Source organism: Schistocerca nitens, chromosome 1 (genome assembly GCF_023898315.1).
Source record: "Schistocerca nitens isolate TAMUIC-IGC-003100 chromosome 1, iqSchNite1.1, whole genome shotgun sequence".
Lineage (NCBI taxonomy): Eukaryota > Metazoa > Arthropoda > Insecta > Orthoptera > Acrididae > Schistocerca > Schistocerca nitens.
This window is the reverse complement of record NC_064614.1, coordinates 239,306,162-239,331,947: the sequence shown is the minus strand read 5'-3', so window position 1 is coordinate 239,331,947 and position 25,786 is coordinate 239,306,162. Positions and strand designations below refer to the sequence as shown.

General features: G+C 41.0%; 1 protein-coding gene across 1 annotated transcript in view; it reads left to right on the top strand.

The window, feature by feature from the left end:
- Window positions 1–25,786, top strand: part of LOC126239201 (phospholipase B1, membrane-associated-like) — a 78,335-nt gene that overhangs the window by 28,747 nt on the left and 23,802 nt on the right. Inside the window, exons 4-5 of the mRNA XM_049947847.1 lie at window positions 13,224–13,386; window positions 24,849–25,003. Coding sequence (XP_049803804.1) covers window positions 13,224–13,386; window positions 24,849–25,003 — 318 coding nt within the window. The remainder of the gene's footprint in view (window positions 1–13,223; window positions 13,387–24,848; window positions 25,004–25,786) is intronic.

Sequence of the window (25,786 nt, the reverse complement as noted above, 5' to 3'; positions counted from 1 at the left end):
CCGAACTATTCTTTTTCAGTGTTGATTTGCTGTCGATTCTGATGATAACAACCCTATAACTGAACTATATGCAGGAACTCACTCTTTGCCCTAAGTCGCTATTCATGACGAATCCTGCTCCGTTACACCATTTTCTGTAGCTGTTGATGTTACCCCATATTTGTCTGATCAGGAATCCTTGTCTTCTTTCCATTTCACTTCACTGACCCCCACTATATCCATTCCGAGTTTTTGCATTTATCTTTTCAAATTTTCATGCTTCCCTACCACGAAGTAGGGTACGTCACGAATAGGGCGGTAGCGCAGAGAATGAGTCAGTGCGTATGGTTCAGTGATAGGTTTATTCTCATTGAAATCGACAGTTAACCATCGACACAACAATACGTCACGTATAATTGCCAACGTAAGAAGCAAAAGACGAAGAGATTGCAGGTGTGGGAATAATTCAGGATGCAAAGGGAAATTAAAATGTAGTAATCATGGGTGACAGAATCGCTGAAATTGGAAAATGTATTAAGAGAGTATATGAGCTCAACAATAGTAGTAAGAAAGGCTAATTGAATTCCCTTAAAATTTCAGTATTTGTAAGTTAATACATTCGAAAGACATGTATGGGTAATGACTACCCCATAAGTAGTGATAATTAAGACCTGTAACCTCCAAGATACACAAAAAGTAAAACTCTCATGCCAGAAAATGATCTGGAAACGCTGTCTGACTCAGAAAATTTTATAGAAATAGTCACTCAGTCACTCACTCACTCACACGCACACACATGACACACACACACACACACACACACACACACACACACACACACACACAAACACAAACACAAGTTCATAATACAGCAGAACTGAGAAAGGCGGACTTCCTTGGTGCTGTTTGAATACTACAAGGCTATTGGAGCTATCTCAACCAAAATGTAATTCATGAAAATCATTTTTACATAAGACCACAATCGTGTGCGGGATTATGCTGCACGTCATTCGATAACAGCAACGTTGAAACAGAACGTGTCCACCTACCTTATCAGCACCAATAATCGGATAGCATGCAAAGAGGAACTACTTATTTCTAATGTCTCATGGCTGCAACCCAGTGTGTGTGTGACTGTCAATTCATCACAGTGTTCATGGATCGTGAGGATAACTCAACATATAACAGATGCTTGCTGTGCAGCGTGGCACGATACTGTGTCTTAATATCAGAGAATGATGAGGTGTATATCGAGATAGATACGAAACAAGTATATTTATAAACAATTATATTGTAAATGAATATAAGGACATGATTTTACAAGTCTTCAAGGGTACAAAAACCTATAAGATTCAGATTCATGACAATCAGTCGCAACATAAAGGCCTCATCTCACATTTTTGAACAAAGCAACAACTATTTGATACTACAGGAGAGGCTGACAACTTTGATTTACAGCATGACGAAGCGAAAAGATAATGTACAGCGCTGTAATCAGCTTCCACTCAACGTAGTATCAGAATCCTATGAGCTTCGATTCTACTGTCTACAAGCACGCGTCCCCACCTCTGCTCGCGGATTAAACGTGACCAATCATTGCCAATATAACCTCGCCTCTTTAACTAAGCCACTTTGCTGGGTGCCTTACGTCCGTTATTGCCTGTAAAAACATTGGACAGTATTAATAAAACAATACATAATCATGAAATGTTTAAGTTTCTAGCAAGAATAGCACAGACTCTTCGCTTTTTGTTAAGGTAGAAAATTCTTTTCAGCAGGACTCTCTCTACAAGAAAAATTGAGTTGAAACACATTTTTGGGTTCATCATTCTTTCTGTCCTGAAACTTTCCTCTGCTTCTGGAACCCTTCATGAGTGGAACAAGCATATCGTCTGCAATACAGTACTGAAAAATACAGAACTCGTAATACATTCAATACTGGAACAACATAAACTTTACATACAAAATCACTTAAAATGCCACACATATACGTATGTTCCGAACAACATATGAAAAAAGTTACACAAATTAGCATTTTAATAATGGTCAGATTCATCTGTCTTCTTTCTCACCCATTTGTAATTATTTTAGCTTATATGACCATTTAATTTCCTCACAGTCTTGTCCAAGTTCCTCCTCTTAACATCCTACTCTACCTCCTTTACATCCTTTCCTTCCTCCTAATTCCATCTTCCGCACCCCCATAAGTCTTCCACAGTTTTTCCTTCACTTATTGAGATTATGAATTTAAAACATCAACATAGATTTACTGATCTGCAAATATCAAGATGCATTAATCAACAGTACATATAACAATAACTGTGATTCCAAAATCATTTCATTTCAGACAAATTATCATTCTATGTGTGTGTGTGTGTGTGTTTTACTTATTCCTTGACCCTTCTTACACCAAAGGTTTTAGACTTCCATTGCGTTTAGGTGCACACTCTGTGTGGTCCTAGGTCCGCAGCAGTAACACTTGTACATGAATGAGTGCCCTTTGCCCAATTCTTTATTTGATCTCAGTAACACACTATCGCTTTTCTTGTGACTTTTTTGCATGTCTCCTGACGTCTTCCTGATATTTCCCAATGCTAACCTCATTAAATTACCATGCCTCATTTCCTTGGAAGCTGGCAGTGATGGATTTTCCTGTATGTTGCTCGTTGAAGCTGATTGTTCAATACTAAAAGTGGTAGCTAAGATTTCAAATCATTTGGCAGTTTATTCATGACCTTGTCAAACAAATACATATATTAATCTCAAGATCTATAACAACGTTGGAACTAGGGTCTACACAGTTTACCAAGCACTTTCACGACTCACTCAGAGGTACTGGATGCTGCATGGTATGATGACATGTAAATTGTCTTTGTCCTTCCATTATATAAAGTTCATGCCAAAACTACTGATGTGGCTTGTGGACCATCATCTGATATTAATTTTTCAACATGACCAACCTTATTTAGAAACTGATTTAGAAATGTTTGTACAGCTGCCTGACCAGTAGCTCTCCCTAATAGTGTGAGTGATACAAATTTAGAAGTCAACTAAACAGTAACAAAGTTCTTGGAAGAGGACCAAATAAATCATCTGCCGCAAGTTCTCTCAGTGTCGATGGAATTATCGAAAATAAAGGCGCGTGATTGGACAATGTCAGCAGTTTTACCTTTTGACATCGCTTTCATATAGCCAAAACCTCCATATTCAGAAAATAGAACATCTCTTAAAGATTGTGAAAATATTTCCTTGTCTCAAAGTGTGCATAAGTCAAGAGAGTGGGCCAGACCAATTTGTTGACTAGTTCGTCAGGAATGCAAACGTCCCAGTGCAAAGTATCTCTACCTCTTTTTCCAGACGAAATATCATATTTTACCAAATTTTAAGTTATCCTCTTCTCCTCTACCTCATACCATGATAGATCTTTATCCTGCTCCTTAGCAATATCATCAATGTCCACTCGTAATGAAATGATCAAATACACAACACTGAAATTATTTTCCCCAAAACAATCCTCAGTCACAAGATTCAACCCTGGATGATAACTTGAAACAGCATGAGCAAAGACGTTATCTTCACCAGGAACATACAGAATCCTCAGATTTGACTGTTGGAGATAAAACGACCATATGGCTAAACGATCATGAGTCAACTCTGCACTCATCAAAAATTCCAATGCTTGATGACCTGTATAGAATTTCGTTACCCGTCCAAGGAAAAAGCGTCCGAATTTCACAAAACTTCAAACGAAAACTAGAGCTTCAAGTTCAGAAACCAAATAGTTAACACTCGCTTCACAAAAACAATGGTGTGATGCTTCATCATGTCATCAATACTACATGCTTAGAAGAGGTCAGCACATGTCTACATCTTCGAATTGTCTCATCTTAAACTAAAATCTTTACTGTAATTCGAATGTTACAGAAGAGGGACTCTACAAAACAGCCTGTTTTGCACCATGGTTTAGAAATCTTTGTATAACTGCCTGACCAGTAGCTTTCCCTAATAGTGTGAGTGATACAAATTTGGATGACAACTAAACAGCAACAAAGTTCACGGAAGTGGACCAAATAAATCATCTGACAGAAGTTCTCTCAGTGTCCTAGCTGTGCTTGGGCATCCCAGCTACATGTAGTTTCCTTATCTGTCAATTGACATAGTCATGGCATAGCCAAAATATTTAATTTCATAATTCTTTTTATAAAAGTTAGTTAATCTCAAGAATGTTTAAATCAGTTTCCTTTTTTTAGGAAGAGGAAGTGCAGTCACCCCAATTTTCTTTGGATCATATAAAATTCCTAATGCAGTCACAATGTATCCAAGAAATCTCACCTAACTCCGCCCTGACTCCTCCCTGACACTTATTATCCCAGAGTCATAATGGCTCCATCTGTCTGAAAATACTCAATAATCCACCCAAAACCTCCTCATGTTTATTCCACCTATGTGCATCCCTACTGATCACTGCAATCAATACCTCGTCAACGTAGATGTTCACTTTCTTTCTCAAATTTGATGAAACATTCTATTAAAACCTCTGATAAATGCAATTGAACTGACATTCAACCCGAATTGTAGCTTAACATTCAAAAAACTCGCAGAATAACCTATTACCTAGGCGAAGAAATTCAGCAACCAATTGTCTTCACCACTTTACTTTTTGCAGTAACTGTCCTTTCCACCATAGTCCACTGTAATTGAAGAATAGGCCATAAACCCACAACTTTACACTTTTAAAATACCTAATCACTCAATACAGACACCTGGCTACCAGTATCCCTAAAACGAGGCAAAATAAGCCCATTAAAATCAATCTGAAGCCCTAGGTGAACCAAAGCATTTGCTTTTTCATATCTCTCACTAAGCAAACGTTCCCTCACATATTCACTTGTTCACAGCTATTGACTTTTTTTTTTTTTTAGTCATCTATCTTTTGACTGGTTTGATGCGGTCCGCCAAGAATTCCGCATCTGTGCTGACCTTTTCATCCCAGAATAGCACTTACAACCTACATCTTCAATTATTTACTGGACGTATTCTGGTCCCTGTTTTCCTCTATAGCTTTTACATTCTACAGCTCCCTCTAGTACCATAGAAGTTACTCCCTGATATCTTAACAGACGTCTTATTTCTGTCGCTTCTTCTTTTCAGTGTTTCCTGAAGATTCCTTTTCTCGCAATGTCTGCGGAGAACTTCTTCATTTTTACCGTATCAGGCCACCTGATGCTCAAAATTCTTCTGTAGCACCATTCTCTTCCGTTCCGATTCTCGCACAGTTCATGTTTCGCTGACATAAATACTGTTCTCCAAACGTACATTCTCAGAAATTTCTTCCTCAAATTGAGACCAGTGTCTGGTACTATCAGACTTCTCTTACCCAGAAAAGCCCATTTTGCCAGTCTAGTCCGCTTTTTATGTCATTCTTTCTCTGTCCGTCGTGGGTTATTTTGCTGCCTGGGTAGCAGAATTCCTTAAATTCCTCTACTTCATGATCCCCAGTTCTGATGTGAAGTTTCTCACTATTCTCATTGCTTTCGTCTTTCTTCGGTTTACTCTCAATCAATAATCTATACTCACTGGGGTCTAATGATTAGGCTTTTCATTCCATTCCTGTAATTTTCCTTCACTTTCACTGAGGTTTGCAATGTCATCAGCGAATATTATCGTTTACATCTTTTCACCCTAAATTTTAATTCCATTCTTGAATCTTTCCTTTATTGCCGTCATTGCTTCTTCTGTGTGTAGATTGAAGAGTGGGGTCGAAAGACTACATCCTTATCTTCCACCCTTTTTAATACGATCACTTCATTCTTGGTCTTCCAATCATATTTTTCCCTCTTGCTTCTTGTACATATTGCATATTACCCTTCTTTCCCTATAGCTTACACCTATTTTTGTCAGAATTTTGAACATCTTGTACTAGTTTACATTGTCGAACGCTTTTTCCAGATCGATAAATCCTATGAAAGTGTCTTGCTTGTTCTTACTCTTGATTCCGTTATCAACCGCAATGTCGCAATTGCTTCTCTGGTGCCTTTATCTTTCCTACAGCCAAAGTGATCGTCATCGAACAGATCCCAGATTTCTTTTCCATTCTTATATTCTTGTGAGCAGATTTGATGGGTGATCTATCAAGTTGATTGCGTGATAATTATCGTAATTGTCGGCTCTTGTTATCATCTGAATTGTGTTGATAATTTTTTGCGAAAATTTGATGGTATATCGCCTGTCTGACAGATTATCACACCAACGTGAATAATAGTTCTGATGCCACTTTTCCCTTTATTTCAGAAATTGTGATGGAATGTTATCAATCCCAACTCTCTTATCTGATCATAAGTCTTGCAAAGCTCTTTTAAAATCTAACTCTAATACTGGATCCCTGTCTCTTTCCTGTCGACTCCTGTTTCTTCTTTTATCACATCATCAGACGAATCCTCCCCTCAGCGAGTCCTTCACTGTACTATTTCCACCTATCCGCCATCTCCTCTGCGTTCAGCTATGGAATTCCCATTGCACTCTTAATTTCTCCGCCCTTTCTTTTAATTTCACAGAAAGTTGTTTTGACTGTTATGTATGATGGGTCAATCCTTCGGACACTCATCTTGTTTTCGATCTCTACACATTTTTCATGTAGCCATTTGGCCTTATCTCCTCTGCATTTATTATTTATTTCATTGCTAAGTGATTTGCATTTGTGTGTTCTTGAATTTCCCTGAACATTTTTGTACTTCCTTCTTTCGTCGATCAGCTGAAGTACTTCTTGTGCTACCCACTGTTTCTTCGCACTTACTGTCCTTGCACCTACTGTTTTTCTTTTCAAATTCTGTAACTGCCCTTTTTAGAGATGTTCATCCACTTTCCACTGAATTTCCAGCTGAGCTATACACTAATGCCGTATCTATAGCCTAATAGAGCTTCAACTATATCTATTCATTCCTTAGTACTTCCATATCCCACTTCTTTGCTCACTGATTCCCCCTAACTAGTCTCTTAAACTTCAGCCTAGTCTTAATCAGTCGTAACTGGTTGCCTCTTACAATCCACCATCTGATTTCAGAATCTCTGTGCAACCATACTCCCGACCTGTTCTAATTACAACTCCTCCACTTGTGTTTCTTGAACGGAGTATTTGCTGTTATTATCTGAAACTTACTGCGAAACTCAGTCAGTCTTTCTCCTCTCCCATTCCTATAAACAAGCTCATAGTCTACCGTAGCACTTTATTCTACTCCTCCATCTACAACCTCACTGCAATCGCCCACGACTGTTAGATTTTCATTTCCTTTATTTACTGACTTACACTTTCGGTATCCTGATACACTTTCCCTGTCTCTTCATATTGTGCTTGACATCGACAGTATTCCTGAACTGTCGTTGTCATCATTGGTTTGCTGTCGATTCCGATGAGAACACACTTACCACCTAACTGTTCACAGTAATTCATTCTGTATCCTCCCTTCCAATTCATAACGCTTTCTACTGCTGTTACATCATTTTCTGCCCTATACTCTTCTTACCATAAATTCTTGTCTTCTTTGCATTTCACTTCAGTGACCCTTACTATATCTAGACTGAGCCTTAGCATTTAATTTTCAGATTTTCTGGCTTCCCTGTCATGCTCAAACTTCTTTCATTCCACGCCTCGACTCATAGAATCCTACCCTTTCGTTGTTTAGTCAATCTTTTTCTCATGGTCAGTCCCCTCCCCCGCCCTTAGCGATATCCTCGTGGAGATTGGAATGGAAGGCTTGTCCAGAATCTTTTGCCAATGCAGAAACCATCATCATGCTTTTCGACAGCAAGCTAGATCCCCTCTGGATATACATTTATTTAATGCTTGGTTTCCACTGCCTTCTGCATGTCCATGCTGTTAATCGTAACTGATTCTTCCGCCTTTTAGGGGCAGTTTGCAGTCCCAAAGGAAAGAGTATGCCCCATCCGCCTCTCCGTCCTCTTTGACAAGGCCTTTGGCAGAACAAGGGAGACTTCTCATGCCGGAAGTCTTCAGCCTTCCATTGCTAGGATTTTTATTCAAAATTTAAGCTGAAGTTCCAATCCAGGACCCAGGACACTCTGATCAATTGTCAAAGATGTTACCCCTGGACGACCTCAGTTGACTGCTGATAGCAGTTGTTTATCACCTGGCTGTGGGCTTTACACACACACACACACACACACACACACACACACACACAGAGACAGTTCCATGGATGAGCGGATTACACAATGCGAGCTTCAGAATCTCTGTTTTCTCCGTGATCATCTCGATATTTTCTCCTATTTCCTCAATTATGACTAAAACGTCTGCTATTCCAACATATCTGCCTCATCCAAAAAATTTATTTCACAGCATTGGGATTCCTCATCCGGATTCCTCCATATAACATGCCCCATATCAATCGACATGAATCAAATCATCCAGGATCATAATTCCAGCTTCTTTGCGGCCTCAGATTACGATAATAAAACTAATTGTCATTCCTACCATGACTCTTTACACCACTACTGTCATATTCCAACTCTATTTGTAACCTTTGGACACTGCTAAAACATCCTTAACGCGACCTACAAGTGTATTTTGATATAAATGTGAAAGAATTTCATAAGATCACTGTGAATGAACTCAGCAGTGCTATGAGGATTGTACAAAAATTGATTTTTCAGCAACATATGTTCAAAGAATCTAGCGGGACTGCTGAAACAATAATGACCGAAATTTTGCCTCATCAGAATACCATGTTTGACTCTGTCTTGGGGTGCCTCAGACCAATATGCAGACAAAAGGATGTGCCTAAACCAATCATACGATTCACAACTAACAATTAACATATGTATGTGCACAACAGACTCACTTTCCAAATAACAACAGACAAATTCAATCTTATGAACAGTGACCACGTTGAAGGCAGTCAAAAATCGAACTACTGAAACCAAGCATGAAGATGATTATTCTTTGGTGTATTTCTGAAACCTAAAACTGTTTAATAGTAATCCCTTGTAATGGCTTGACGATGTGTATTTTCATGAACGAAATGATCACTTCTCTTCTGATAATGAGACGTGGTATCTGATTCATCTTCATGACCTGAATCCACATCATCAGCAGGTTCATGACCGGTTTCATAACAGTGACATTCAACACAAACTTCACTTAACTTTTCTTCAGTCTTAGACACTCTCTATTTCTCACCCTGATTCCCCTCGTCTCATGCTAATTCGCATCTGACATTCTTTAAACCCTAACATTACCTTTTCAGACACACCGACACCTACTGGTATAGCACCCCTGGAGAAACATTCAGGATTAACGACTATTTGTGCAACAGTAGTACTAAATCATCAATCTTCATAACTGTTTGTTTAATCTCTCCCCTACTCTCTGATGTATGACTTTCAGAGCTAACCTTCAACTCCTGAAAATTCATTTATGAACCCAGTAGTAATACAGCATGACATAAAATTTGTTCTTGAATTTGAGTAACAACTTCCTGAGTAGGTATCATCTCAAAACTCTGACATTCCTGTTATATTCTTTGCACATTTCTTCCTTAAATTTTGTACTTCTACTTGCAGCTATTTAGTATGTTCATTAATAGTCTCCTGAAATATACTCTGACCATAATCTACAGTGGCAGGTTTACTTTCAACATTAGAAATCCTCTCATCAACATAAGAATGCCACTGACCCCTAACTGTGCGGTAAAAGCATTACATTTCCTTGCAATATCTTCACTGCAACGTTCACATATTTTGTCCGAAGTATGTACCTGTCTCTGCAAAGTAATGACATTAGCTTCTAATTTTTCTGTTAATTCCCTTGTATAAATTTGTACTTTTTCTCCCGAATTCTCACCCAATTCCTTATTATTATCCTTGCTTATCTTCAGACTAATCTCCACTCTCTAATTAAGTCACTTCACATCAGCTCCTAATTCATTTTTTTCCTTGCATCTAGTTTTTCATCAAGTCTTTTCGTATTAGTCTCTAACTTCCTTAAGAATGGCAGCAAAAAATTATGAAGCAGAATGATGAATCGTAAGTGTAGGAACTGAAGTGTTACTCTGCTGTTCAGTCTCAACAGGATAATCTCCAGAGATTGCAGAGGCTCCTACTGATGTACCATAACTAGTAGATTCAGTTGACAGAACCACACCAGATTCAAATGTTCCATCACTCAAGATAATGATATTAGCCCTTTGATTCACAAAACTAACTTTTTGGGTACAAAAACTTCCGGCTTGATTAACTGACATCTTAACTGAGTCACTGTGAGAACAACTGGCACATTCTGGTATAGCACCAGTATGGAAAATACCTCAATCAGAAATTTCCATCAACTAAGATTTATCACCTCTTTATTGGTGTTTCCCAAAATGTACCCTTGTTGTCTCACTCTGGCTAAATGTAGGCTTCTCCATCATACACTGACTAATGGCACCCCCAAGGAGCAATCAACAGCTTCAAAGACACACATCAAAGTTTGACATATCAAACTGGGTATATTCAATAAAAGATTCTCAGAAAAAAATTATCCAAGAAATCTCAAACAATTCTTCACAAAGTGCCTAATTATTAAGACAAGGAATATCACTGCTCAAAATTTCTCCTCATTACCATAGACCAGAATCAATATCAGAAATTCAGTCAAAGGATTCAAAATATGAAAATGACTTAATATTAAAAAAAATACTATTGTAGCAATGAAATATTAAAAAACTTTGCAATTTATTCCACAATAGTGTTATGTGAATATCCACAAGAGCCCCAAATAGTCTTAAGCCTCTATCTATCTCCTCCACATAACAGCAGATCCTGTTTCGCTTACAAAAAATTTTAAAGTCCCGAAAACTTATCTCCCAGACAAGTAAATAAATACAGGTAAACTGCAGTAAGTTCAATGTTTTTAACATCTTTTAATCAACTGGAAATGCCTCCTCAATTGAGTCTGTATCTCAATTCCTTTAACAGAAAATTCATGGGGTGGGGAGGGGGAAGATGGATTTCTCAAACCTACACCTCAAGTCAAAGAAACTGACTCACAGCACTACTAAATTCTGCATGACGCCCATACAATTCTACACATGGCCCCTCTTACTAAGGCTTGAATCATGAATAAATAAATTCCATTTTCCTCAGGTAAAAAATGTCGTTATAATTAGTCAACATCAATCTGCGAAAGGAGACCTCACAACTGGCTAGGTACATGAAGGAGAAACAAACAGAAATCTCATACTCATTACAAACTGAACTTCCCTGTATTTTAAAAATAAATGACAAGTCTTCACAGCATAAAGTTGAACAAAATTTTAATTACAACCCAAGTCCACCACATTCCACAAAATCCCCACTTTGTGTTGCTTTATCATCAGTATAACAGCAATAAATATTTACATATGGTCTTCACTATTTTTCTAAACAACTTGCAGCAATTTTTTCTCTTCATTTCTACTTCATCAACACAAAACATTTAACCATATAAATCTCATACCTAAAAGAACAGATAAAATGTAAATACTCAGTAATTTGATTTCAAAACATGATTGTAAATGTGAAGTTGTACGTACTCATCAAAAGTAACACAACCATGCAGTGAAAGACTTAAAACAGTAATAAACATCACAGTTAAGAATTTGTTCCTTATAAGTAATGGGAAAAAAATCATAGCGGCAAAAGATAATGGCAGGATACCCAGTATTGAAAAATATGGGCAGATATGATAAGAAACACAGTAAATAAAAAAAACTGTAGCTAGTAAATGGCCAGCAACTTCATAGGAACGATTAATTCTGGCAGGGTCAGCAAAATTATGTTATGATAAAAAGCAATGACGAGACTCATAAGTAGTGATAATTAAGTCCTGAAACCACGTGATGCAAAGATTATAAATCTTAAACCCAGATCATAATTTGGAAACGCAGTAAGACACTTAAAATTTATTAGAAATAATGACATACACACGCCGTTTCATAATACAGCACAACTGAGAGAAAAGTGCTTCCATAGTTAGTATCTGAGCACCTGAACAATGATTCCTTAAAGATTGCTCCGAAAGTGAACATGTTTTAGCTTTTTGATTATAGCATCCAACTGTGCAATGAGGATATCTCCCAAGTTTTATAACTGTTGACTTGAAGTACAACATCAGAGCAAAAATTTAATTTATAAATATCATTTATACATTAGATCAAGACCGTGTGAGAGATTACCTTGCACTAGATCTGATAAACAGCAATCGCTGAACAGTACCAGTTGACCTACGTTATCAGCACCTTTAACATGACAGCATGGAAAGAAGAACTACGTATTGCTAATGTCACATGACCACAAGTCAGTATGTGACTGTCGATACATCAGAATGTTCATGGGTCTTGAGGCTAGCCCGCAACATGTAATAAGATGTCTGCCGTATGTATAAATTTGTAATAAGTAGATGGATGAGCTGTTATATGATAATTGAACACATGATGGACCCACGTGGGTACTCAAACCTACAACTATTAGATTCATATTAACGACAAGCAATCGAAACATCACGTTCTCAACTTACTGTTTTGATTACAGCAAAACTACTTTATGCATCAGGAGAGGGTAGCAACTTGGAATTTATAGTACAGTCAAATGAAAGCTCCCGTTCAACGAAGTGGCAGCGACCTATGAGCTTCCATTTTACTACACGCAAGCATGTGGTCCCATTCCCGCTCACGGAATAATGACGACCAAATAATGGCAATATAACCTGAGTGTGCTGTGCTGTGGAATGTGGGGAAAAAAACGCAAATTGGCATTCATAAGAAGAAGAACAACGCCAAAAATGCAACAGGAGCGTATTATGTAAGAAATTGTCCACGCAATCTGTAAGTACAGTTCAAAACATTACTACTTAATAGGAAATACCAACCACCAGAATTGTTTACAACTTATAGGTACAGTGACAAAAATGTAAATTAAATAGCAAACATTTTACATATTCCAGGCCACTGATGATGCCTTGCAGGAAATAAAGGCGAAACACGTATGGCACTAAAATTGTGTTTTATTCAGTTGCTGTCAGACGGACCATAAGTAAAAATTATCAATATACCGTAATATTAGACGCAACTGTGGAAGACAGGACTACAAAAGTTGAAGATGTCAGGACATGAGGCCTGAACTGCTGGAACATATTCTGTGTTAAACGATTGTTGTCACTTGTAAACTGTCGCTATGTCTGGGTTTGGAAGATATGTTTCGCTCTTTGGCAGCTTGTGAACATCCTGATCGGTGGCAACGACCTGTGCAACGAGTACTGCCACGTGGACGACGGCAAGGACTCGGCCGACGGGCACCGGCAGCAGCTGGAGGCGGCCCTGCTCCACCTCAAGCGCCACCTGCCGCGCACCCTCGTCAACATCATACACATCCCCAGTAAGCGCCTCAGTCACTGCATTCCACACACTTGTTAGCCTGTGTGATCGCTTGCGACTGAACGAATTTAGAGAAGTTGGAAAAAATGTATTTATATATTTGTAACAAACATAATAAGAACTGCCAGTACTGTGCCCAACGTGACTTGAGGAGGAAAACTTCAGTAGATTCGATTCTGCATGGGCATTCATCTGTGTGAAAGATACAAGGAGTACTGGGTATAAGTGCAGACATTTTTATTGTTGACTGAGCAGAGTGCCCTAAACAACATTACAGCAGTGTGTATTTCATTTTCAGATTAGTAAATATAAATATGACAAATCCCATGTTCTTAGGTTGGGTAGTGCCTCCAAGTATACAGGGTCGTCAATTGATAGTGACCGGGCCACATATCTCACGAAATAAGCATCAAACGAAAAAAACTACAAAGAACGAAACTCGTCTAGCTTGAGGGGGGAAACCAGATGGCGCTATGTTTGGCCCACTAGATGGCACTGCCATAGGTCAAATGGATATCAACTGCGTTCTTTTAAAAATAGGAAACCCCATTTTTTATTACATATTCGTGTAGTACGTAAAGAAATATTAATGTTTTAGTTGGACCACAATTTTCGCTTTGTGATAGACGGCGCTGTAATAGTCGCAAAGGTATAAGTACGTGGTATCACGTAACACTCCGCCAGTGCGGACGGTATATGCTTCGTGAGACATTACCCGTGTTAAAATGGACCGTTTACCAATTGCGGAAAAGGTCGATATCGTGTTGATGTATGGCTATTGTGATCAAAATGCCCAACGGGCGTATGCTATCTGTGCTGCTCGGTATCCTGGATGACATCATCGAAGTGTCCGGACCGTTCGCCAGATAGTTACGTTATTTAAGGAAACAGGAACTGTTCAGCCACATGTGAAACGTCAACCACGAGCTGCAACAAATGATGATGCCCAGGTAGGTGTTTTAGCTGCTGTCGCGGCTAATCCGCACATCAGTAGCAGACAAATTGCGCGAGAATCGGGAATCTCAAAAACGTCGGTGTTGAGAATGCTGCATAAACATCGATTGCAAAATAGTTCAAATGGCTCTGGGCACTATGGGACTTAACTTCTGAGGTCATCAGTCCACTAGAACTTAGAACTATTTAAACCTAACCAACCTAAGGACATCATGCACATCCATGCTCGAGGCAGGATTCGAATCTGCGACCGTAGCAGTCTCGCGGTTCCAGACTGTAGCGCCTAGAATCGCTCGGCCACCCCGGCGGGCAACATCGATTGCACCTGTACCATATTTCTATGCACCAGGAATTGAATGGCGACGCCTTGAACGACGTTTACAGTTCTGCCACTGGGCACAAGAGAAATTACGGGACGATGACAGATTTTTTCACACGTTATATTTAGCGACGAAGCGTCATTCATTCACCAACAGCGGTAACTGAAACCGGCATAATATGCACTATTGGGCAACGGAAAATCCACGTTGGCTGCGACAAGTGGAACATCAGCGACCTTGGCGGGTTAATGTATGGTGCGGCATTATGGGAGGAAGGATAATTGGCCCCCATTTTATCGATGGCAATCTAAATGGTGCACTGTATGCTGATTTCCTACGTAATGTTCTACCGATGTTACTACAAGATGTTTCACTGCGTGACAGAATGGCGATGTACTTCCAACACGATGGATGTCCGGCACATAGCTCGCGTGCCGTTGAAGCGGTATTGAATGGCATATTTCATGACAGGTGGATTGGTCGTCGAAGCACCATACACATTTTCAGCAGATCTGACCTTCCCGGATTTATTTCTGTGGGGAAAGTTGAAGGATATTTGCTATCGTGATCCACCGACAACTTCTGACAACGCATTGTCAATGCATGTGCGAACATTACGGAAGGCTAACTACTCGTTGTTGAGAGAAATGTCGTTACACGTATTGCCAAATGCATTGAGGTTGACGGACATCATTTTGAGCATTTATTGCATTGATGTGGTATTTACAGGTAATCACTCTGTAACAGCATGCGTTCTCAGAAATGATAAATTCACAAAGGTACATGTATCACATTGGAGCAACCGAAATAAAATGTTCAAACGTACCTACGTTCTGTATTTTAATTTAAAAAACCTTCCTGTTACCAAATGTTCGTCTAAAATTGTGAGCCATATATTTGTGACTATTACAGCGCCATCTATCACAAAGCGACAAAAGTGGTCCAACTAAAACATTCATATTTCTTCACGTACTACACGAATATATAATAAAAATGGGGGTTCCTATTAAAAAAAACGCAGTCGATATCCGATTGACCTATGGCAATGCTATCTTGCTGGCCAACCATAGCGCCATCTTGTTTCCCCCTTCAAGCTAGACGAGTTTCGTTCTTTGTACTTTTTTCGTTTGACGCCTATTTTGTGAGATATTTGGCCCGGTCACGATCAATGGAGCACCCTCTATATGGCAAGAGCAAGCCATTAATACTTACGTTCCCCTGGCCAGCAAGTCAGGTGTTGAAGCGCAGACACATGGACGCAGAACAGTTAATCTACACGGACAGGCGCAGTTTACTTAACGGTGCAGTTACGACCGTGCAGAAGACATCAGTTTGTAAAGTTTGTGACATGTTTGTGGAAACACTGTGCGACGCAGATAAGAAACAACCAACACACTGGTGTATGTACATATTAAGGTACCATATATGAAAATATCTGCCCTTATACCCGACAGGCTCTGTACAATTTGGCTGAAGCTCAATATACAGTTTGTTTCGACTGGTGTAAGGAAATGCTCAAAAAATTTGACCGAGAAAACTGAAAATGTGTAGACAACGTGCTAGGAGGGTACCAAACTTTCATACAGGATGTTACAAAAAGGTACGGCCAAACTTTCAGCAAACATTCCTCACACACAAATGAATAACAGATGTTATTTGGACATGTGTCCGGAAACGCTTAATTTCCATGTTAGAGCTCATTTTAGTTTCGTCAGAATGTACTGTACTTCCTCGATTCACCGCCAGTTGGCTCAATTGAAGGAAGGTAATGTTGACTTCGGTGCTTGTGTTGACATGCGACTCAATTCGCTACAGTACTAGCATCAAGCACATCAGTGCGTAGCATCCAAAGACTAGTGTTCATCACGAACGTGGTTTTGCAGTCAGTGCAATGTTTACAAATGCGGAGTTGGCAGATGCCCATTTGATGTATGGATTAGCACGGGGCAATAGCAGTGGCGCGGTGCGTTTGTATCGAGACAGATTTCCCGACAGGAAGACGTTCGAAGCAATTGATCGGCGTCCTAGAGAGCACGGAACATTCCAGCCTATGACTCGCGACTGAGGAAGACCTAGAACGACGAGGACACCTGCAATGGACGAGGCAATTCTTCGTGCAGTTGACGATAACCCTAATGTCAGCATCAGAGAAGTTGCTGTTGTACAAGGTAACGTTGACCACGTCATTGTATGGAGAGTACTACGGGAGAAACAGTTGTTTCCGTACCATGTACAGCGTGTGCAGGCACTAACAGCAGCTGATTGGCCTCCACGGGTACACTTCTGCGAATGGTTCATCCAACAAAGTGTCAATCCTCATTTCAGTGCAAATGTTCTTTTTACGGATGAGGCTTCATTCCAACGTGATCAAATTGTAAATTTTCACAATCAACATGTGTGGGCTGACGGGAACCCGCACGCAATTGTGCAATCACGTCATCAACACAGATTTTCTGTGAACGTTTGGGCAGGCAATGTTGGTGATGTCTTGATTGGGCTCCATGTTCTTCCACCTACGCTCAATGGAGCACGTTATCATGATTTCATACGGGATACTCTACCTGTGCTGCTAGAACATGTGCCTTTACAAGTACGACACAACATGTGGTTCATGCAAGATGGAGCTCCTGCACATTTCAGTCGAAGTGTTCGTACGCTTCTCATCAACAGATTCGGTGACCGATGGATTGGTAGAGGCGGACCAATTCCATGGCCTCCACGCTCTCCTGACCTCAACCCTCTTGACTTTCATTTATGGGGGCATTTGAAAGCTCTTGTCTACGCAACCTCGGTACCAAATGTACAGACTCTTCGTGCTCGTATTGTGGACGGCTGTGATACAATACGCCATTCTCCAGGGCTGCATCAGCGCCTCAGGGATTTCATGCGACGGAGGGTGGATGCATGTATCCTTGCTAACGGAGGACATCTTGAACATTTCCTGTAACAAAGTGTTTGAAGTCACGCTGGTACGTTCTGTTGCTGTGTGTTTCCATTCCATGATTAATGTGATTTGAAGAGAAGTAATAAAATGAGCTCTAACATGGAAAGTAAGCGTTTCCGAACACATGTCCACATAACATATTTTCTTTCTTTGTGTGTGAGGAATGTTTCCTGAAAGTTTGGCCGTACCTTTTTGTAACACCCTGTATATTCTTACGGACTCAAACCTACTAAGGTAATCTGAGAAGCAATTCAGGAAAATGATTGCTTGTTTCTTTAGTTACAGTGTGCATGTCGCAACCATTGCTCTACTGCAGGCTGTTACAACGCTGCCTCGCAGGGCATAGGCAGTCCTGGGCGACCATCAGCTCGCCCTTAGGCTGGCGCCGCTAGTAGGTGCTACCTGCCAAGCAGCTCAGTTGCACGGCCTATGCGCACGCACGAGGTAATTGGCTGCCCCTGCAGCGTGCTCTGGCTCTGTGCAGTAGGACGCCGTTGGCTAGTGCCACCTGACACACTGCTCGTGTTTGGTGTTTCCTCATCCCTGCCCATCAGAGCCTGTGGGCACAAGGCTGTCCGTTGGCAGACACGCGAGTAGGATCAGCGTACTTTAGAGGATCGAAGAGCGATTATTACTGAATTGCGAACCGTAAAATTACTACTGGTTCACCAAGGGTTATTAATCTCAATCAGTACACAAAATTTAAGTTGGAAGTGGGTGCCCAGGAATAACTTGTGAAATTACACACAATTTCCAGTAACACTCTTTATTCAAATTTGGTGCAAGACTTTACGATATTTAAAAAACAAAACAAACCAATCATTTAACAAATAAGTCACAATTTACGATAGGAGAGGACTGTTAAATTATTAAATTGTACAAAATTTCACGCCAGTAAAAGGCAAGTACAGGCCAGCAATTTAACGTATAGAACGCGACGCTGTATAATGTTTTCACGCTTAGCTAAATTACAGGTGAATTTCACTCCATTCATTAAATGGCGCAGAATCTAACTTGTCTGCAACATATAAAGACAATCCTGTTTACAAAAGTTCTCAAAACAGAAAAACCAAAACGCATGAGTCATCCACACGGGGGGACATTCACAGTTAATAACATTACCATTTCAAAATATATAAAAAAACAAATTTTACAAATTTCTGCTAGTTAACTTACGGCAAACACACACGCTCGCCAGGTAGGACTTGCGAACTTTTACAACATTCTCCTTTCAAGGCAACAATTTCTACCCTAATGAAATGGCAAATTTTTGCATGGCAAGAAAACACACTAATAACCAATTACATGTATAAAACACATAAGCACGTTGACTAAAAGCCTTAAAAGGTATTGAATTGGAAAAACACACAACATTTTTTGTTCACTACAAACAATATAAAAAAATCCACTACGGCGTACATTAACCTTGCTTGATTATAGCCAAATATACATAAACACCAATTTACGTAGGTTACAGCTTCTAGATGAGCAGGAATTCGTTATGCAATTGACTGGTCCCTACCACGAGGCAAAAGGAATTTTTCTTCTTTCTTAGAGTACCTTTTACACGTGAGTCTAGTAATACTAGTTATGGCAGGCGAGAGAATGAATCACGTCTTAGTGCCTTGCATTTTAAACAGTACAGTCATTGGTGCCATAGACTTTCACAGACATGTCAGAGGCTAACAGTCGAATAAACCCGTAGGTAAGCTGGGAGATGAAAGAAGCAATCCGAACCACAGATTTACTCTGACTCCCCCCCCCCCCTTTCGTCCTCAAAAGGGGACAAACGGACCACCCTTTCTAATATTACCACCTTCCCGCAGGTGGGCAGGCGAGAATGAATGGCGGGAAACCCTCAAAAATACGGCTAGTATAATTAACAAGAATAAGTAAATTGAATTCCATTAAACTTCATAAAATCTGTTAAGCGTTTCCGAACACATGTCCACATAACATATTTTCTTTCTTTGTGTGTGTGACTCAACTTCCGGTGCGTTACGACTCCCAGGACTGAACCAACACAGCACCTCCAAATGCTCTGCCGAGCCGCCTGCTGCCAGCAGTTTCAACGGAAGCAGGAAGGAGCGCCGAGTTTCAGAACCTACTCGCCGGTCGACAGCATACGGCCGAACTGCAGATTAGGGCCTCTGCAGATCCTCGCTCAGAAAGATTCCTTTCGCGACGAGCAGTTAACGCCCTATACCACGGAGCCGCTGCTCGCGTCGCTTAAGCTGATGCCGCGGTCTGCGTGCTGTCCCTCTAGCACCCGCAGAGAAGTCGCCTCTTGATGAGCCGACCGCCAACTCTCCACGAGAGCCCGTACAGCCAGTCACGAAACCCACTCGAACCGCCCACTTTTCCCCTTTCCCGCTAGAGGGAGACACAGAAGCCTTCAATTGCGACAAAGGCGCCACCGCCAGAAAACGGAGGGCGACTGCTTCACGCTACACGCTGCGGCGTGCTTTTCAAAGCTAACTTTATTACGGCTCAAATTTTATATAGCTATTTATTTGCCGCAAGTCACCGATTAAACTACGAAAAAAAAACTGAAAACGTCGCGTCATTCTTCATGCGATGAAAGAAGGGAACCAAATGGGGAAAGGTACATTAAAAGGAAAGGCAGAGAAAGGTATTAAAATCATATAGCAGATGGCTTGGGCTGGCTAATCACAAGGATAAAAAAGAATGAGCCAGTCACCCTGCAACACACTAAAATCGTCACCCTAATCGACAAGGCGAGAAGATCACACATAGGGAAAAGACGAGCACCAAGGAAAACAAAAAGCAAAGAAAGAGTGACGAAGAGATAAAAGGGAGGGAGGGTGGAGGCCTGGGAGAGAAGGCCAGACGCCCATCCTTAGACGGTTCGATAAAAACCCTCCTCACGAATAAAACGTAAAACCAAATCGGCCATTGAGGCATTGTCCCCCAACACCGTAGTTAGGGTGTTGGGAAGGTTAAAAATCCGCCGCAGAGCGGCTAAAATTGGGCAGTACAACAACAGGTGGACGACAGTAATACGGGAGCCACAGCGACGCCGACGTGGGTCCTCGCGACGGAGGAGGTGACCATGTGTTAACTAAGTATGGTCGATGCGGAGCCGGCAAAGGAGAATAGAGTCCCTGTGAGTGGCCCGCATGGATGACCGCCACACATTCCTTGTCTCCTTGATAACACGGAGTTCGTTTGGGGTACTGAGAGTACGCCATTCATTATCTCAGACCGCGAAAACTTTGCGGCGGAAGACCGATCAGAGATCAGTCTCCGGCAGGCAGATCTCCTAGCCTGTTTTTGCCAGCTGTCACATGGCACGCCAATTATTAACTGACGAAAAAAACAAGGAATTCATTTCTCATTGCCCATAAACATCTGACTTATTGCCTAAGGATTTATCTTTGTTTCCTCATGTCAAACATAAAACGTGTATACACCGATTTGAATCGTCTCAAGGAGCTGCTGAATCGTTAAAAACCCATGTAATGTTTCTGGAATTGGTTTTAACTGTTGGGAGAGTGAAATTTAAATGTCGAATATTTTTTAAAACAATAAAACCCGCCAGGTTAGCCGAGAGCGCTAATGCTCTGCTTCCTGGACACGAGTAGGCGCGTCCGGCGGATTAACGACGAGGGCCGGTGTGCTGGCCAGCCTGGATGCGGTTTTAGGCTGTTTTCCAGATCCTACTAGGTGATTACCGGGTTCGTCCCCATGTCTCGCCTCAGTTACACGACTCGCAGACTTTTGAAACACGTTCGCACTATTTCATGATTGACACTAGAGGAGGGGGGGGGGGGGGGTACGAGATGGCGGCACCACTGCAAACTAACCATGCCAAATCCGATTGTGACCATGCTAACACTGCGGAATAAATGCCCAAGCAAAAGAAGAAATGACTTTTAAAAACAATAAAACATTTTGTCCGAAAATATTTCTCTTCAGTTTTTTTAACTTCAAAAAGGTAACAGCAGAAATGCATCATTTGCTAGCACGTAATCCATGCATTATGTAGAATAAATGAAATACTTTATGTGGCAATAAGTATCATAACGTTATTATTATTTATTTGTGTTACATTTTTTCCCAAATCCATACTCTGTGTTATCTAAGTAATCCTTCAATTTATAGAAGTTATTGCTTAACAGGTACTTTTTAACGGAATTTTTAACTAAGTTTGCTTTAAGAATTTCTTTAATCTCCTTTTGGCAATAATTGTACAATTTTATTCTTGATTTAAAATTTTGTTTTATGTCTTGTTCTTTCAGGATAAAATTAACTTCGTACCAGATCTTGTTTCATAGTCACGTACATAGTTCTTTCTGTAGTAATTATTAATGCTATTTTTCATGTGTACAGCTGACTGGTAAATATTCTCACACGGTGCAGTTAAAATCCCCAGTGCTGTGAACCGATCCTTACAGTGAGCTCCAGTACTATTTTCGGTTAATGTTCGTAAGGCCGCTTTCTGGAATTCGAAAAAGTCATGTTTTGTGCATTTGCTCCCCGGATGAGAATGCCATAGCTAAGCACTGAGAGTACATATGAATTGTAACTAAAAGACAGTGGCCGTTACGCACTAGTGACTCTAAGGGCATAATATCCTGATGACATTCTATCTACAGGTGTCTTTGTGTGTTCACACCGTTTCAACTGAGAATCAACATTCGTTCTCAGAAATTTTGCATTTCTTACACAGACTAGAGATGTATCATGTACTATTTAAAAGTGAAATTTTCCCTCTTCAAATTCATCATAATGTTCAGTGTCATTTTACTGCTTATAGACCAGTTGTAAACTTCTTTCAGGATTTCATATGCTTTTTCTGAAAGTGGTTATGTTGTTTTATCAGTGACTATGATTTGCCGTTATCAGTGGAGATAATTTTCCCCCATGACTGACACTACTGGGAAAGTCGTAGTATTAGGAACAGTACTGTTCCTAATGTGCTACCTTGAGGTAGTTGCTATCTCTGCTCTTTGTACCCTGTTTGCTAGGTACGATCGGAACCAGTCATTAGCTTCCCTTTTATTCCTAATATTTCTAGGTTATGTAATAGAATTTTCTGGACAACAATATCAAAAGCCTTAGTGCTCAAAGTATGCCTGTGATACACTCATCTTTGTCAAGAGCATCAAGTACCACTTTTTTTTAACTCCACTATGGCTACCATTTCGGAAACAAAGCTGTGATTCACTTGAAAGGGTGCTTTTTTCAGGTAATTCATTAATCCGTCTTTCACAATCGATTCTATTGTTTTTGACGATAGTGAGTTAAAACATGCAGAGATACTATGCCCACTTATAAGCGTCTATGTCCTGTATGCCTCATAGTAGTTTTCACGCAGTCATCCTCTGAAACTACGGAGGTACTTGTGTCACCGGAGGTACTTGTGGTTAACCCGGTATAAAAGCAAAGCCAAGACGAATGGGGAATCTTTGTAGCAATACACGCCGTAAAATGGAAAATACACTGATATAAGAGACAAAGTCCAAATTTTTATAGCTCAGGGCCTGGAAACAAGCATGTGGGACACGGCGAAGCTGTCTGGCTATCCCTGTGCTACTATCGAGAAAATATATCCAGAGTACCTGAAGAACGATGAAACCACGAGTAGGTGACGAGATGTTGGATGTCCACGTCTCATTACAAAACTTAGAGGTCGGAGGCTTGTGCCATCTGTAAAACAGATTAGGTGGTGATTAGTGGCAGATCTGACGCCAGAATGCAAAGCTGTTGCAAGCACGACTGTTTCCGAAAGTACCATTCAGTACAAGTTATTGAAAGCAGTGCAGCATACGGTACCTACGTGTCCCATTTTGACAGAACGACATCGTCGTTTCTGACTGCAGTGCACTCGAAATCATGACATCTGGACCATGGTTTAATGGAAAGTGTTGCTTGGTCGGATGAGTTCCATTTCTCGTTACTCCAGAGCGATTGTAGTCTCTGGATACACTCTAATCCGAGCAAACCGCTGCTCTAAACATGAGCCGCACTTAGTCATGGAAAGGGTGGGGCGGAGATAGGGGGGAGGGGCTATATTTTGTTATGCAGAACATTCACCAAGGCTTCCATGGGACCTTTGATACTAATCGAAGTCACCATGATGACAGCTGTAGGCTGCCTCCGTCCCTTTATGCTCGTCATCTACCCCGACGCCGGTGGCATCTTCCAGTAGGACAATAGCCCATTTCACAGTGCCATACATTTGCTACAGTGGTTTGAATAGAAGGGTAGTGAACTCACACATGATGAAGTCTCTCAGGCCTCCTGGCCACGAAAATAGCTTGATCTGAACAACAGAACACGTCTCGGACGCTATCAGACGCCAGCTCGGCGGTCAGAAACCTCCGGCCAGTATTTTGCCGTAATTGCGTGGCACATGTAACGAATTCTGGTACCACACATCTCTAGAAGACCACGAAGATCTTGTCGAATCTGTGCAATGCAGAACCCCTGCTGTATTGTAGTACAAATGCGGAACAACACACTGTTAAGCACGATATTGCAGTGCCTGTGTTATTCATACAACGCAAAGTTCGTTTGGACATGCATGCATGCCCAAAGGAACAGGCACAGCCGTTTCGAAACACATCAAATGAATTCTCAATTGCGAATAAGAAGTACCTTCAGCTGTAGAATGGAATGACGACAATGAACAGTTGTGCCGGACCGGGGCTCGAAACTGGATTTTCCGCTTAGCGCGAGCGGTCGCCATACCATCTGACTATCCATACACGACTCAAGGCCAGACCCAAACTTCCATAAGTCGTGAACCAAGCGTCTATGACCAGAACTGCTACATCCATCATGTATATTCCCGTACAAGTCAAACGTTGTACTTGAAATTCGCTTGCCAGGTATCGGCAGATAAATACGATTTGTAGTGCCTGTGTTGAGCTGATTACGACGCATCGGACATGCATGCATGGTAAAGCGACCGCTCGCGACAAGAGGGTAATCCGGGTTGTAGTCCAGGTCCAGCACAAAGTTTCATTATTGTCATTCCATTATACAACTGGTGGTAGTCCTTATTCGCAATTGCGAATTCATTTGATACATTCAGTGTTAAGCAAGTTGTCATAATGTTTCATTGTACCAGTGTATCTAAGGCTTTCATATTTAATCATTTTACTGCTAGTACAAAGCGGTAGTAGAGGTGTGTGATTCACTGCGACTGTTGACAGCCTACGCGCGGTGGTGTAGCCGGTCCACTTTCACGACTGTACGTCACTTTGGTGCCCGCAGACCTGCTGCAGCTGCGCGACATGCAGAACGTGCCGGTGGTGTGCCACGTGAAGCAGCTGGTGCTGTGCTCCTGCCTGTTCGGTGGCGCCGAGCGCGTCAAGGCGACGTCGGTGGGGGCGCTGCTGCAGGGCTACTGGGACGCCGAGCGACAACTGGTCCGTCCCGCTAGCCCACAAAGTTCCTCTCCTGTCTCCACCGTTCGGCGTGTGCTGCACCATCTACTGCTGTCAGATCACTCACCGCCTGTTACTGCCTACCTTCAGCTGAGGATGTTGTAATTGTGGCTTGTTTTGACAACAACCAAGACACATGTCCTAATTATAGCATTCATACTCTAAGTCGTTTAGAAGAAAGATTAAGGAAAGACAAACCTACATTTCTAGCATCTCTAGACTTAGAGAAAGCTTTTGACAATGTTGACTGGAATACTCTCTTTCAAATTCTAAAGTTGGCAGTGGTAAAATACAGGGAGCGATAGGCTATTTACAATTTGTACAGAAACCAGATGGCAGTTATAAGAGTCGAGGGGCATGAAAGGGAAGCAGTGGTTGGGAAGGGAGTGAGACAGGGTTGTAGCCTATCCCCAATGTTATTCAATATGTATATTGAGCAAGTAGTAAAGGAAACAAAAGAAAAATTCAGAGTAGGTATTAAAATCCATGCAGAAGAAATAAAAATTTTGAGTTTCGCCGATGACATTGTAATTCTGTCAGAGACAGCAAAGGACTTGGAAGAGCAGTTGAACGGAATGGATAGTGTCTTGAAAGGAGGATATAAGATGAACATCAACAAAAGCAAAACGAGGATAATGGAATGTAGTCGAATTAAGTTGGGTGATGCTGAGGGAATTGGGTTAGGAAATGAGACACTTAAAGTAGTAAAGGAGTTTTGCTATTTGGGGAGCAAAATAACTGATGCTGGTAGAAGTAGAGAGGATA